The sequence below is a fragment of the Aethina tumida genome, chromosome 4 (assembly GCF_024364675.1).
Source record: "Aethina tumida isolate Nest 87 chromosome 4, icAetTumi1.1, whole genome shotgun sequence".
Taxonomy (NCBI): domain Eukaryota; kingdom Metazoa; phylum Arthropoda; class Insecta; order Coleoptera; family Nitidulidae; genus Aethina; species Aethina tumida.
The window spans coordinates 1,798,774-1,815,622 of record NC_065438.1 but is presented as its reverse complement, the minus strand read 5'-3'; the positions used below and the strand labels follow the sequence as shown (position 1 = coordinate 1,815,622).

The window sequence follows — 16,849 nt, the reverse complement described above, 5'->3', positions numbered from 1 at the left end:
TACCACTTTGATTAATGATAATAAATGGATAATGAATGAAGCTACTCAAGATCACATGTTCATATCAATGAGGAGATCTCCCTCTATATACTTTGTTGACTTGTTAAGAGCTCTATAGAGCTTTCTATTACAAAAATACATATTATTATTTTTTGTGAAGCTATTAAATGTTTAATGACTTTAACAAAACATATCATTTTTTATTTTAATCTTTTTTGTATTACTTTTTCTTTTAAGAACGAAATAAAAATTGTTTTTACACTTAGAAGATAAATATTTTTATTTAATTAAGTATTATTTCATAAACTTGTATATTTAAGCATTATTATTTTATTAATAAATAATTTATTATTCAAGTAATTATCAATATTGGATACTTGCGCCATCTATTAGAAAGTAATGTAACTAGGATTATACAAAAGGTGACCTCTGTATGTAGTTTTCATTAATAATAGTTTGGTGTAAATTTCGATAGATGTCACCTTTCAATAAGTTCAAATTCAAAATATTCAAATATAAATTGTAACTTAGCAACGGGACAAAACAAAGAATTGGCTCAAAATGAATATCAAAACACTTAATTAAAATGGTTTATTAGGCACGCAAGTATTATACATATTATATTTTATCACAATCTATTTCTTGATATTCTACTTCCTCCGGTTTTTTGTTTCCTTTTAAAGTCAGTTCAATTTTTTTCATTGGCTCCTTAGAGTCGGTCAAAGTAATTTCCTTCAAAGCATCTTCTGACAGCTTCATGCACTTTGTGGCATTGTTGTTTTCGACTAAATTAGTACACAGAGATTCTTCTGACTTTGATATGATCCCACAAATTTCTACAAAATATGTGTTACACAGTTTAATAATTAGAATTTAGTTTGATACAAACCTTTGAACTGTTTATTTTTTAGTGCGAAAGCTATTGTGTCATTAGTGGTATCAGTTTTGTTCTTCTTTAGTCTGGCTGGTTCAACTTCTGGAACTAGAAGTTAATTAAAAAAATGTGCCTTCAATTACTTTTTATTTTTTACCTTCACAGCTGTTTTGAAGTTGTTCTCCTCTTATTCTAATTAAATTTGAACCTGATTTATATCCCCTGTATATTATTTGTTGAGGACCATATGTTAAATTTAAGGTAACTGAAACAATAAGGCATTAAAACAATATTTATTAACTTTTTGTAGTAGCAGAGTTGTATTTAATTTAAACGACAACAGAGGATTAGTTTCGTTATGAAGGGATTAATAAGACATAAAATGGATTTTAGTAAACTAAAAATATCATAAATATAACCGTATAAATGTCAGTTCATCCTATTAATAACGTTGTTTACGCTGATTAAATCCTTTTATCTTTGTCACTTTAATTCCCAATCAAGAACATTTACACTAAAGCTTGTTTATTTTCTGTGTTTCCAGTATGACGTGAACATTCGATTAAATTAAAAAGAATGTACCTGTTCGACCAGATAGGCGACCGCAATAGACAACTCCCCCGATTGTCACAGAACCGGAACGACAGGGCAAATCGAATATTTCAAGCATCAGATTAACAACGCACGTATCCTACAGAAATGACAAAACGATTAGCATATAACAGTTCGATTGAGTGCCTCCCGTACACGTATCAATCTTACCCAATTAGATTTTTTGATGGTGTATACGCATACGTTCGAATCGTGCACGTCAATCAAGAAATTTCTTCCTTCATATGTCCTATCGCAGGGCACAGTCGGTTGAACCGGGGGCGGTGTCGTTGTCGGATACGGGGGTGGTGCTGGTGTAATTGGAAAATTCGTATCTTGACAGGCGAGTTGTTCGTACACTCCGAAAAATCCACGACCGCAATAATAATTCTCCCCATTCGACACGAACCTCGCCACTATTTCGGGTCTATCGTTGAACTCAACTGTTGCTGAAATAAAATTCCTTTAATTAGCTAATAATTTTTGAACACCACTTCATTAAGGAACAATCGTTTATTATCATAAGGCACATTGTATAATAATTAATTAGTGCGGACGTGTTAATGAAAATAATTAAAGGCAAGAAAAAATTTGTTACATAATTCAAATAATTTTAATTAACGGATTTACATAAATTTTTCTCACAATTACGCCTGAGGTCAAGATCAAATTCGTAATTGCGTCGTTCCCTCAAGACATTACAATGCGTTCATGGAATAATTACATCTTTTGGAGTTAACTGTATTATTTCAGGCGATCCCTTTCATTACGGATTGAAATACTCACATATTACGTTATGCAGACTGTTTCCACAGTATTTGTAGGCGTTGGACCATGACATGTAAGATTTGTGGCAATTTGGGCTGTGTTCAAGTTGGAAGTCGTTCATGTAGATTCTGATGGCACAATAACCGGGCTCTTTACGAAATCTGAAACAAAATTTGTTTGATTGTTCAAGCGAAAGTTAAAAAATACATATTTATGTTTCTTATCAGTAATAAATATTTTTTTAATATTGAATTTCACTTTTAAGCCACTATCACTAAAAATATATTATTATTAAATGATGATGTTTAATAGAGTAAAATGAAGTTTATTGGTAATTTTCTGAAATACATCCATCAAATGTTCATTTAAAACACTTTTACCAAAGATAGTATATTTTTTAAAAATTTTTATATATATATATATATATATATATATATATATATATATATTAATTTATAAGTATATTTCCAGAAAAATAAAATATTTATTATTTATTTTTTGTAATTATTATAATTTTATCTAAATTTCATTTGCTGTGAGACAATTTTAATATAAAAAAATGTTTAATTGAGTAACAATGAAGTTTACAGTTGAATTATTCATCTATTTCTTTCAGATTTTCTTAATAATTTGTTTATTTAGACATTAATAAATGATTTGGATGATTTTTATGAAATGCATCCATCCATGTTCATTTATGCCATTTTGACCAAAGATATTGTGTAATTTTTAATAATTTATGTAGTTTTTATTAAAAGCACATTTATCAGAATAAATAAAATATTTATTACTAATTTTATATAATTATTATAATTTTATCTAAATTTCATTTGCTGTGAGACAATTTTAAGTTAAAAAATGTTTAATAGAGTAACAATGAAGTCTACAGCTGAATTATTTATCTATTTCTTTGAGATTTTTTTAATAATTTCTTTATTTAGACATTAACAAATGATTTAGATTATTTTTCTGAAATACATTCATCAAATGTTCATTTATGCCACTTTGACCAAAGATATTGTATAATTTTTAATAATTTATATATATTTAATTTATATAGTTTTTATTAAAAGCACCTTTTCAAAATAAATAAAATATTTATTACTAATTTTATATAATTATTATAATTTTATCTAAATTTCATTTGCTGTGAGACTTTTTTTTTTAAGTTAAAAAATGTTTAATGGAGTAACAATGAAGTTTACAGCTGAATTACTTATCTACTTCTTTCAGATTTTTTTAATAATTTGTTTATTTAAACATTAACAAATGATTTAGATTATTTTTCTGAAATACATCCATCAAATGTTCATTTATGCCATTTGTTTAGATAGAAACCAAATAATTTAGATTATTTTTCTGAAATACATTCATTTAAGCCACTTTTTCCAAAGATGGTATATTTGTAAAACAATTTTAAGATAAAAGATGGAGTAACAATGTAATTTGAAGGGAAATTATTTTCCTATTTCCCCACGTTTTCTTAATAACTTGTTTATTTAGATAGAAACTAAACGGTTTAGATTACTTTTCTGAAATACGTCCATCAACTGTTCTCTCTGATTTTGCTTTCCTTAACCACCATCACGAAACAAACTTCAACAACATTTTCATTACTTTATGTTATAAATTAAATTACGGTTGTCTACGTATAAACTGCTGAACGTAACTTACCTGTAACAGACTCTGGTACTTGGAGGATAATATGAAGGATATCCAGGACTTTTAAAATAACCCCTGACATAACTTAAATCCACACAATTTTCATTGTTGGTCACCTCGTTGTTTTGATCATTTTTTTGACATTTCAGTGCTCCATCTCCATAAATCGATAACAGATTATTTATTTGATAATAATTCCAGGTCCAACAATAATTAAAATTATTGTCATCAGGCAAAATGTAGTCAATGTTGACTGTATAAATGTATGACGACTCCTCCACGTCTCTATATTTGTGTTTTACCTCATCAGGGTGGACAAAATAATAAAAGTGTTTGATCACGTCGTTAGTTTCCACAGTGTTGACTTTGTTTGGGTGGTCATCGAGGATTTCCGTCCGTTCATTGATAAAATTCAGCCTGTTTTTGAATGTTTTATGGTCGTCTTGAGGCCAAGCCACCGTGTTCTTCTGGTCATTGGCAAAGTGGGCAGATTGGTTTCTTAATTTTTGTGGGGCTGGAGTGTATCGTTTGGGACATTCGTCCTGGGTGATGTGAAGGACGAATCCGGTGTTGAATTGTCTACCCCATCCGGGAGTTTTAAACCGTATCGTTTTGAAGGTTTCCCCTTCGTTGAACTGGGAAATTAGTTTTAGATTTTGTTTGCACCCGCATATTACCTTGCCGTCTATTTGGATGTATCCTTCTGGACACGTGTTGTAAACTTGCATGCCTAGGTTGAAGAAACTGACGTCGATTCTCAGCCTGCACACTTGCTCACTGTATCTTTCAATTTTAAAGCAACAGTCACTGGGGGAATTCAGGGAGTAAGGGAAGTTTGGAGACACCACAATCGAAGCTTTTGATTTGTATATGTTGTTGCAACACGCACGTTGATTGTCGGGGGGTAAATACCCACCCGGGTTAAAATTCCCCCTGTTCGTCAAATTGTTGGGCAAAGCAGGCTCAGTGGTACCACTAACAGGTGGAGTCCCGTCATTTTGTTGGTCCGGTTTGACGTTACAAGGTAGCCTCGTCACTGATATCTTAAATCCACGTCCTGATCCTTCGCCATCGCTTTTGAAGTGTACTTGAAGGGCCCCAGTCTCAGAAAAGTAATTTTTAATGCCCGACCTGCTGCCACACAGTGCGTCCAAGTTTTCAACCTCCAACCTGTCCTTGGTGCATCCCACTGAGTTCTCCAGTTGGAAGTCCAGAAACTGGAACTGGAAATACGTCGGACAGTACGGGCCTTTAATTAAATAGGAGCAGTCTGAGTTCGGTGGATAGGATGATGGATAGTTTATGGATTCCAAGACGAATTGCTTTTTCGAAAAGACGTCACCACAGGCACTTACAAAATTGCGTTCACTTTTGACGATTGTTGAGTTTAAAGTGTTCGTGTCATTGTCGAAGACGAAGGCTGATATTGTACTTGATACGGCGAGCACAATAACACATTTCAACATTTCGGCAGGATGTTGTCGGTCGGAGATTCGGCTAAGAACTATCCATCGGGTATCATTGAATATTATTTTTAAGATGTATGGTGTTTATTATTTCATCTTTAAACAAAGGATTGTTAATTCTCCACATCCTAAGGAAGTTTACTTTTTGGTAATTAGTAGATAACATTGTTAGTCGGCGTGACGCGATTTGAATGTGTTTCTTGACGGTTTGTTAATTAAATATTGTGGTCAGTTTACAGTACACATGATTTATTCTGTGTAAAACCATTTACTGATTTTTTTTTTCATTATTGCGTTGATTTTAAATAACAGCAATGAGACTAGACTGTTTATTTTAGTTTTAAATTTCCGTCTAAAATTTCTTTCATGTGTTGCTGTATACATTAATGAAAGGGAAATTATTGATATTCTCTGAAATTATTTTAATAAGTTATTTAAAGAAAACCTGAATGAAATAGAAAAGTAATATCCTTAGCTAATCTTAAAAATGTCTTAAATCAACTGAAATTTAGTAATAAATATTTTATTTATTCTGGAAAGGTACTTTTAATAAAAGTTATATAAATTAAATATATGTAAATTATTAAAAATTATACAATATCTTTTGTCAAAGTGGCATAAATGAACATTTGATGGATGTATTTCAGAAAAATAATCTAAATCATTTGTTAATGTCTAAATATACAAATTATTAAGAAAATCTGAAAGAAATTGATAAATAATTCAACTGTAAACTTCATTGTTACTCTATTAAACATTTTTTATCTTAAAATTGTCTCACAGCAAATGAAATTTAGATAAGATTATAATAATTATATAAAACTAGTAATAAATATTTTATTTATTCTGGAAAGGTGCTTTTAATAAAAATTATATAAATTAAATATATATAAAATATTAAAAATTATACAATATCTTTGGTCAAAGTGCCATAAATGAACATATGATGGATGTATTTCAGAAAAATAATCTAAATCATTTGTTTCTATCTAAATAAACAAATTATTAAGAAAACCTGACAGAAATTGGTAAATAATTTAGCTGTAAACTTCATTGTTACTCTATTAAACATTTTTTATCTTAAAATGGTCTCACAGCAAATGAAATTTAGATAAAATTATAATAATTATATAAAATTAGTAACAAGTATTTTATTTATTAGGAAAATGTGCTTTTAATAAAAAATATATAAATTAAATATATATAAATTATAAAAAACATATTTTTGATAAAAGTGGTTAAAATGAACATTTGATGGATGTATTCCAGAAAAATAATCTAAATATAATAAATATTTTATTTATTCTGGAAAGACACTTTTTAAAAGAAACTATATAAATTAAATATATATAAATTATTAAAAAATATACCATATCTTTGATGATTTTTTTATTTTAAATTATTTATTAGATAAACATGTAAAACTGTTTAAATATACTAACTAACACTTACATTAGGATGCCAGATTGAATGAAAAGAATATTCCTATATACAAAAAATAAAGTATACTTTTAAGTTATTTATTTCAAATTACCTAACGGTTTTTAGTATTTTTTTTTATGAAGTAATAAAAGATTTATGAATAAGTCTGAAAGCAAGACTAAAAAAATTTAAAATTTAAGTACAAGGCTGAAAATGAAATGAATAATAATTTTGAGAGGTGGATTGATTTTAAAAATTCTATACATTTGATGCATTAGAACGACAAATTGACAACCACGTTGTTCATGTTAAATAAATTCGCAAAAAATTAATACATTGGAAAAACTAATCAATCAAATTTATTTAGAGACTTTTAAAATAAATTATCGTGGGTATGTACAGCTTTATGTCTTTTGACACTCTCCGTAAAGTGGGTTTCTACAAACCAATTTTCGAGGTGAAAAAGGATAAATTTGCCTTATCTTAATTTAACACACAATTATGGAGATAAAAGTCTCCAGAGTTTTCATTTTTATTGATAAAAGTAGTAATTTTCGAGGAAATAAATTTAATTTTAGGAATTTCCAGAATAGTAGAATCTAAGAAAAATCTATTATAATGTTACCTATAGGTATTTACTTGAATATTTATTATAATAAAATTACTAATACTTTGACCAGGTATATTCTTTTATATTTTGCACCTAAATTGAGTTAAATAGGACCATTTGCCACTCAAACTTTGCCAGTCTACAACAGATCGAAAAATGTGCTATATACTACCAATTGTAACTATGGGAATAGGTTTTCATATATTTTTGATGATTGTATGTGTGATGCTAATTAAGTTCCTCAGAAGGTATAATGGATGGATGGACGGTTATGCCGAATTACTATATTATTTTCCTTTTAATTGGTTTGAAGAAGAAGTGGGACCCGACGATGAAGCAGAAGAATATTTTTATATGATGACAATGCATGAATTATTTTAATAATTATGAAAATAAAGTATTTTTTTTTATTAAATATGTTGTTTTAATGTATCCTGTTTCTTCAAGCTGTACATTTTACTGAAAATTTAATATACTAAAATATTTTTTATATTTTTCTAGATACAACAACTGTTCTACTTGGCAAACGATGTTGACAGGTTCGTAGATTTCTTATAAAATTCATGGGGGTGTAATTGTTTTATTCATACTTTTTCTATTAATTATTAGTTTTAGTTTATAAAATGTTACACTTTATACTAAGAATAAGAGAAAAGAGACAATCAAAAAATAAGAAAGAATAGGAACTAATTTAAGTAGAAAAGCAGAAATATATATTTATTGCTGTCTTAATAACACTCGACTGAATAATCTGAAAATAATGATTTTGGATGAACAGGTTTATTGATTCCTGAGTGAAACGAAGAAAATATACAAATAGAAACATACAGAGAATTTTATTTAGTACGATTCATTTACAATACATTTATACACATTTAAAATAAATACACTTTGCTGTGATTACATTCTAACAGTCTTAATTTCCAAATTAAATTTAAACATTGTGAATATAATTTTTAAGATATGTTTCGCAGTCAATGAAATTGTCCATATTTTAATTAAGTTTGGTCAATTTCATTAAGAAGCCAGTAAACTAATGTAATTTAACAAGTGCAGAGAATATTTACAGAGACAGAGAGAGGGAAATTTACACACATATTAATAGTTAAATTACAACTAGCTACAGAATAAAAGCTAAATAGCCAACTTTGATTACTAAAACCATTACATTAGTTTACTAAATTAGCTAGCATACTTTATATTATATTTTTAGAATATTTAAACCCAAAACAAGTTATTAGATGCTGTAATAATTCTTTATTAACAAATTAACACATTTTTGATTTGATTTTGAACAGTAAGACTCTTTTCTTTTAAATGTATGGACAAACTTGGAACAATTCTATTCTAAAAATACAATTAAGCGGATAATACTGAGGAAGTATTGTATAATCAGTCCTGAAAACAACAGTACAGAAGGCTTTAAAGATCGTTAGAAACCATTTGGGTCCTTCTGTAACGTTGTTAGAGCTGTTGAAGACACAACAACAAACAGAAAGCACCGTTTTGCCTTTGCTAGTATTCCACAGCTCTTCGAAAGTGTTAAGGAAAGTCGTCATTCGTCATCAATTGTCCATTGTGGCGTTTAATTTATTTGCCCATGAAGCGTATGTTGGTGAAGATGGCTCCGGCTGGCCGTTTCCGGTTGCAGAAGTTGATCTGTTTGCCACGGTTGCCCTGTCTGGCCTCGTGCAGTGCCACCAACAGACGGAAGACGTCGTCTTTCGAAGGTTGACAGAGGTATCTATTTTCTGCGTCGTATCTGAAAGTAAAATCGTATTATGTTATTGGATGGACAAGTGAAATGAAAACCGTGTTATTATCGGGGAAACAGATTCTAATCTTTTGATGTGGATTAGATGGAGTTGTTCATTTATAAACAGGATCATTTAATCATTGGTAATTATTGGGTGGCCTCTAATTGACGGTAATTATTTTATAATACCGTATTTGAAAGTTAATTAATTTGGCTTAGTACTACAACGAAATTGTTATCAGTGTTAATTAGATGTGGAGTAGATAATAATACTGAAGCTGAGCCTTTGACATCCATTTCATTTCAAAGAACATTTTTAAATTGTCAGGAAGTCTGAAGGGTGTTTATTAAAAGTATCATCAAAGAAAAAGCAAGAGTAAATAATAAACGAAGCAACAGTTCACTCTTTTAAATATTAGAAGTATAAACAGAACAATTTTAAATTAAAATTTTCTCAATTATATTCTAAAATATATTATTTAATTACCCACAGGAACATTAAGTTGTAAATTGTCCTTAAGCCACGTAGGTTTAATTACCTGTCGACGTTTTATTTCACCAGTTTTTTAAAACTGAACAATAAACTATTTTATAGCTGGTATTAAATTCCATATGGCCTAATTATTTAATTATTATTATTTTTTCGTTTCATACCTGGCGTTTTGTCTTTTCCAAGGATACTTCCTGTAGTACCTCGACCTTTTCTTGGGGGCAATGTCGAATTCATCCAGATTGTTCTCGTTGATCTCCGGCTCGTCCTCCCTGGAATAATTTTCGACGTACAACAAAGGGCTGACTCCTTTAGGCCAAGGCATCAACAGTATCTGTTCGAGGATCTGGCCGATCTCCTTCAGCTTCTCGTCCTCCAGGTTTTCTATTGCCGTCATCTCCTCAGTTTCTGCCGGAATGATATTTCGTTATTAAGCAAACTCGACGGATTAATTAAAGCTCAATTTAAAAATGGCGGGATGGAATTATAATTATCGGGGATGATCTCGTTTCATTAAGGTGTAAAACGAGCGAATTATCATGCAAATTCGAGGCGACGTAACTTTTTGAAGTTGCTTTAAGTTGAACAACAAAAGGACGAAATTAAACACTTTGTCAGGATTTTTACGTCAATCCAGGTGGATATAGTCCCATAGAATTGTGGGGATGGAACGATCAATTTATGGAATTGGTCGTGTCAAAATTACCAGAAATAATAGATTTTCATTATTGTTTAATTTAAAAGAATTAATTGAAATAAATGTATCAATCTGTTGAATGTGTTTTACGCCACACTAATAATTGAAATTGGAAGTGCAGCAGTGCAGCTGTTGGCCTAATTATAAGAACATTATAAAATTGGAAAAATGCTTTTATAGAAACAAATAAAAATTAATTAATTATCGTTAACAATTTTTTATTATACCCAGTAAATACGGTGGTAGTAAATAAATATTTTTATATTATATTTAAATATTAGTTAATTCGTCTAAATTTGATGGATTGATGTCATTCTAAAAATTTTCAACGGTACTTACATATCCTTGAAAGTTTTGTTTATTCAGTCGAAGACTGATTGTTCTGCTCTACATATTGATATTTATTTTATTTGCCTAGAAGACAAGATATTTACGGATTCTTCCAATTTGTCTCTCTATAAAAGGAGTGCTTTTGTTAGGACGTTTTCTTATTGTATTTTTAAATGAGAGTATTGTTTAATATTTGTCAATGACATTGACATAGTTAAATAGTGCCACAAAAGGTAAATATATTTTTATATGTTATTTATTCAGCAAACCAAATCGTTTTAAGGTGTGTAAAAAAGACGTATAGAATATTGGAATAAATTTTATATACTGACATACAAAATTTGAATCAAATTTTTCAAGAAATATTTTTTTCCTATTTTTATGGCCACCACTGTATATAAATAAAACTGAATATATTAATATGTATACTGACTGGACAAAAAATTTGAATTAGATCCTTTTATAAAAATCTGTCAAATATTTAATTTTATTTTTTTCCCTTTTTCTCTGGCCAAAACTGTATATTAATAAAAAATATCTTTTGTTTTTTTACATATTATATAAGAATTTCACGGAGCATATTTCAAAAGAACTGTTTGAAATACACGATAAAGTTCTGTTGTTTGGTGTCGTCAAAATACAAACTTTCAAAGAAAATCGTTTTCAATTTAGTTCTATTTCCAAGATATGTTTTTGTAAGCCTGACAATTTGTTGGTATTTATCGTCTAGTATAATATTTCGTTTATTCCCACACACATTTTTTATAAAATTTTAATTTACTTTGATTTCTACTGTTTGAATTACAAAATTCCCTTCTATTAATGGGGCAAATCACCTGAATCTTATGGCAATTGAATCGTTCCAGCCATATAGGCAGATACTTACCCAAATTGTCGTTGTCTGAAAACGCGTTTGCGTCGGGCAAGTTTTGCGAGAACGCGTGGGTGTTGAAAGCAATTGAATACGCGATCATGTATATAGTCGTAAACAGTGTCATTATGCTTATGTGCCATCCCATTGTCGATCTGCCGCTGCTTTTGAAAGTTTTAAGACGAACCTAAAACAAACAAATGTCATATTTTAACGTTTTTTTGTGTCCTGATCTTTTTATTTCAAATACAAATAAGCACAATTCTCACAAATCGATATAAAAATGAAGTAACTGTAACAAATTATGATGAATTGATGTATTATTAGTTAATGTCTACAGATAACATCGGTAATTGTGTGGGTTGTGCATTTTAATATAATTTTTAATTATACATATTCTAAAATAATTAATTTCAATATTTATTTAAAATAATCATTGACGTTTATTTCCCATAATAAAATTTGCATATATATAAAAATAATTTTAAAATGAATACTCACTAATTGCAACATTTATAACCAAATATCTATTTCTGTTCAGTTTCACAATTTATTTTTTATTTCACATCTGATTCGACGTATTCATAAGTAAATAACCCAATGCGAAATGATTTTCAGCGGTGCCTTTCAAATGGAAATCCTGAATTCTCGTCTCACTTTCAGTTTTATTGATACAATTTCATCCCTGATTTTAATACAATCGTTCAAAAGTCGTAAATCAAATTATAAGCAAACTTTGTTACATTATCACTATTTTTTGTGTTTTAAGTCTGAATATTAGATTTACTTCTGAATTCTGAAAAAAATTGGTGGTTCGATGAAATGTCAACTTTTAGTTGTTGCTATTATTAATATGAACATTTGTTTCATGATTTATATAAGAGATTATTCATTAAAGTAATTATTACAATTATGAATATTAATTTTAATGTACCTATTGTAATTTTTAATATAATTATGGTTGTTATTACATTATTAATTATAATTTTATTTAATTGTTATTTATGATAATGTTACAGCTTCATTTCAAATAAATTAATACTAAAAAATCATTTTCATCTTTCCTTCTTTAACAGTGAACAGGTCGTCCACATAAAGAGGAGGTTTTTGCTCATTTTAATCCATTATTTTGTTAATTATACCAAGAAACACTGCACAACAAATTGCTTCTACGCTTCAGAAATTGTGGTAAATGGTTTGAACACAGGAATTCTTTATACGATATATGTCGTCGTAAAATTTAATTGAAGTATCTATTTATTATAACAGAAGAAAAATCATAAGAATTATAATTTGTTAGAATAGTTTAGAGCTTCTCAGAGAATCTGATTGATTAATTATTTGTACATTGACATTTTTATTCCATATTTTAACAAAATATTCATAAATTATCTGATTAATTTAATTAATAATTTTGAGATATTATATTCTAAATTGTAATTTGAAAATTTTTAATATTTATGCCTTTTTTATACACAATTTGTGGTTCAATTTCATTATTAAACACATTTTTGTCTAGTTTATTAATTTTTATTGTGTTGTGTCTTCTGCTAAATAAAATTATTCGTAAATTCTCTGGATAATTTAGTTAATAATTTTGAGAAACCATATTCTAAATTGTAATTTGAATATTTTTAATATTTATGCCTTTTTTATACACAATTTGTGGTTTAATTTCATTATTAAACATAGTTTTGTCTAGTTTTTTAATTTTTATTGTGTTGTGGCTTCTGTTAAATAAAATTATTCATAAATACTCTGAATAATTTTGAGATATCATATTCTAAATAGTAATTTGAATATTTTTAATATTTATGCCTTTATTATACACATTTTTTTTATTTGTTGTCCATTAAATATTTACATATTTACGTTTTTAATCCATATTTCAATAAATTATAGTTTAATTACATTATTAAACATATTTTTATTAATTTCTAGCCAGTTTGATGTAGTATTGCTAAACAAAAAAGTTAATAAAACTTCTGTATAACTTAGTTAATGAATTTTAGGTGTCATTTTCTGAATTGTAATTCCTGTGGTTATCTAGACTTGGGGATCATCTCGAGTAAGCCGATGTAAAACGTGCAGAAATTGGCGGGAGTTGACAGTTTTCCACTTCGCTGTCTACATAAATCAATTGGTTTCAATAACGGCGGCACGAGCCCTAATTTCATTGACTTTTTGTGTTTATTTGACAAATTGTATTACGTCTGTCCCAGATGGGAATCTCACTTGAAGCGACCAAATTGTTAAAAGTCATGTTGGAAATTAGATTAGGTAATTTTCTTGTGCTTACATCCACATTTCCTGCTGAAAACTGAAAAATTGTGTGTGTTTCGGAAGGTTTCTTTGTGCACAGGTATTGTAGTCCTGTAGTGGGATTGTGTAGAAGATTATTGAAGAACTCTCCATTGTCTCCTTATGTGTTACTCGATTGTATTTACCAAACATTAAGCGAAACAAAACGGCTGCACCGTGTTTACAAATCGTTTATGTCGCTTAATATTATCGATTATTGTTTTTATCTTCCCGTCAACACATAAGAACAGGCATGCATTTATTTAATAACGCTAAAATTAGATTTCTGCATTTGAACGACAACTTTCTCAACTTGTAAGTGTTGGTTTTAGGGACGATAAACTTTTCCATTGCGTTTGGCCGAAGTTTCTTCTTACAAATAATTCACTAATGGTAACAAAACTTTTACAACTGTATAGCTATTGATTGGGGCAGGGAAATCAATTAAAAAAAGAATTTAATTGAAAATGATTAACTAACAGGACCAATGAAAACATATTTATTGTTTGACTAGTTGATTTTATTATTTATAAAATAGAGAGAAATATGATGTGATTATATATTTTCAATCACATTCACATATTCAAAGTTCATTCGGGGTTGTGGAATTTAATTTTTCACGAAATCCGATTAGTAAACAGCGTAGGAATAAATTTTGCAAACAAAAATCTAAAATAGAATTGTTTGTTATCGTTTGACATTAAAACAAAACAACAAAAAAAAATATAATCCCAAAAGTTTATACGAGAGAACAAATGTAAATTTGCATTAAATTATTAATTAAAAAATAATTAACACCTCTTTTTAAAGAAGTTATTATCATATTAATAACATTTACTTTACAAAGAGTTAATAAAAATAGATAATTATAAATTTTTAAATTTTCCTCAGAATAAAATTTGATTATTTGCATAAATAAAAGTGTAAAATTGGGTAAATGAAAATTAACTTTTTTGTTTTAGGTTTTAAACAGCTTTTAATACTTAAGTGGTTTTTTCTTTGGGTAAAATTCATATGATATTTAAAACACTTTGAATATAAATGAAAATGAAATATAAAATTCTAAATAAATATAACAACATTTTTGGTGTTATATTTTGAACATAGTTGTATAATAAAATTCTATATTAATTAATTTTTTAATTATAAAAAATAATATAAAATAAATTAAATCATTAAAAGCAAAAATTGTTCAATAAATGTTTAATAAATTTCATTCATTTGTAACAAATATATATTTTTATTTTATTTTGATAACTCAAATTAATTATTTTATATATTTATATCAATATCATTAACGTAAATAAAATTTTAACAAGAAATTTTACACAAAAACTCATATTATAAAATAAATCAACTTTAATAATTAAATTCAAAAATGGATTGCATTTAGGATTACACATACAATGAAAAATATTTTGTTTGTTTCTGTGTTTCTCGTATAATTAGTGATGTGGACTAACATTGAACGGCAACAAACATTTATTTAATCTGCTTTTAGTTGAAACATAAACTTGAAAATACAATGTATGGCTGTTGTTTCTCTACTAAAAAAAAAAATTAAATATGTAAATTTGGTTTCCAAACTAACAAGTTTACTAATTAATTTTTAGCTTTACTCGTCTAAATTTATAATTGGACATTATAAAAATTAATTATTAAATATATTATTATGATTTTATTGTAAAATTTTTAAATTAATTAATAAATTTGGCAATTTAAAAATAAATAATTTGTTGTAAATATTTTATTTTATTTTTTAACTTAACTTTGAATGTATGTAATAAATTTGATGTAAAGTCTGATTAAGATACTTCTAAAAATAACTAAAAACATAACAAGTATTTATTTTTTTACATCCTGATTGAAGTTAATAATTAAGAAATTTCAGTTTTAAATTAAGAAGTAGAAAATTTTCTACTCTACTTTCTCTGTTTAAAAAAAAAGTTTGATTAAAATTCTTCTAAACATCATAAAAAGAGTATTTATTTTTTTTACATCATGATTTAAGTTAATAATTAAGAAAGTTTTGTTTAGATTTAAGAAGTAGAAATATTTTCTACTTATTTTTTCTATTTTAAAAATATTTATTTTTTATAAAGCAGTATTAATTTTTTTACTTTATATATACTGATTTATATTAAAAATTAAGAAAGTTTAGTTTTAAATTAAGAAATAAAAAATTGAATATTCAGTACTCACAATAATAGAAATTAATTATAAAATTAGCTTCGTATTTTTGCCAATTTAATAATAATTCTGATTAAAAACAATTTAATTAATTTTGTGTGGTTAAAATTGAAATATGAACATTTTGTAATTTCATTGCACAGATGCGGACAGAATTTTTAATCGACTATTGATTTATAAAAACAGGACTGATTTGTTATTAATATATTTGGAATAAACCATAAAAATAAATTCTAAATTGTTGTTTAATATTTAAATAAATAATTAGATAGGAAAATTAAGCCACCAAGAATGTTTTTAAAATATGGTGGATGCGCCGGGTTTACTAATATGACTATTTTCAGTTTAATTGTGTAAAATATTGTAATTATTAATTAAATTGTTGCGTGTAATCAAGATAAATGCTCACCACAAAGCGAAAGAGGTCAAAGGGAACCGATTTTCCAACGGGCACAACACGCGCACCTTTTAATATGTGTAATAGTGCACACGACGGATATTCAGGTTTCAGTTTTCAGGAAGCATCCGAATGAAGATCGCGTCGACTATGGGAAAGTTGGACCAACCGACCATCGCTTTTATACTCGCGTTACGTGCGTCGCGCCTCTCCGTACGCCTCCTTTTCTCCCTTCAATTTTATTTTTTCCTTTTATTTTCTTCGCGATCTCGTTGTGGGAGTCCCGCGGACGGGTGTTAACGGGCCCGTGCAACAAGTTAACGGGAATTCGTTCGGTGTCTGTACGGTGCGTTGCTGTATCGATATTGGCCCCGTTTGTGCACTTAAACGGCTCGAATGAGGCCTGCGGTAGTTTTGGTGGCGA

At 28.0% G+C, this 16,849-nt stretch overlaps 2 protein-coding genes across 2 annotated transcripts; both read right to left on the bottom strand.

The window, feature by feature from the left end:
- Positions 1–605: 605 nt before the first annotated feature.
- Positions 606–5,435, bottom strand: LOC109606979 (uncharacterized). The gene is made up of 7 exons (XM_049967044.1): positions 3,908–5,435; positions 2,252–2,394; positions 1,637–1,914; positions 1,457–1,565; positions 1,032–1,139; positions 890–982; positions 606–836 (listed from the first exon to the last, which is right to left on the bottom strand). Exons 1-7 carry the CDS (start codon positions 5,359–5,361, stop codon positions 619–621), a joined length of 2,403 nt encoding a protein of 800 aa, XP_049823001.1. The 5' UTR covers positions 5,362–5,435; the 3' UTR covers positions 606–618.
- Positions 5,436–8,216: 2,781 nt separating this feature from the next.
- Positions 8,217–16,539, bottom strand: LOC109596369 (uncharacterized). The gene is made up of 4 exons (XM_020011902.2): positions 16,438–16,539; positions 11,553–11,724; positions 9,804–10,047; positions 8,217–9,155 (listed from the first exon to the last, which is right to left on the bottom strand). The coding sequence occupies exons 2-4, from the start codon at positions 11,683–11,685 to the stop codon at positions 8,984–8,986; spliced, it is 549 nt and encodes a 182-aa protein (XP_019867461.2). The 5' UTR covers positions 11,686–11,724; positions 16,438–16,539; the 3' UTR covers positions 8,217–8,983.
- Positions 16,540–16,849: the final 310 nt, after the last annotated feature.

Excerpts from the sequence above, each read along its gene's own strand:
- LOC109606979 (XM_049967044.1), bottom strand. The coding sequence starts at position 5,361 with ATGTTGAAATGTGTTATTGTGCTCGCCGTATCAAGTACAATATCAGCC. Across the intron at positions 1,566-1,636 it reads CCATCAAAAAATCTAATTGG|GATACGTGCGTTGTTAATCT; the intron begins GTAAGATTGATA and ends TCATTTCTGTAG. Across the intron at positions 837-889 it reads AAAAAATAAACAGTTCAAAG|AAATTTGTGGGATCATATCA; the intron begins GTTTGTATCAAA and ends CATATTTTGTAG.
- LOC109596369 (XM_020011902.2), bottom strand. The coding sequence starts at position 11,685 with ATGGGATGGCACATAAGCATAATGACACTGTTTACGACTATATACATG. Across the intron at positions 10,048-11,552 it reads TTCAGACAACGACAATTTGG|AAACTGAGGAGATGACGGCA; the intron begins GTAAGTATCTGC and ends TCATTCCGGCAG. Across the intron at positions 9,156-9,803 it reads TGGAAAAGACAAAACGCCAG|ATACGACGCAGAAAATAGAT; the intron begins GTATGAAACGAA and ends TTTTACTTTCAG.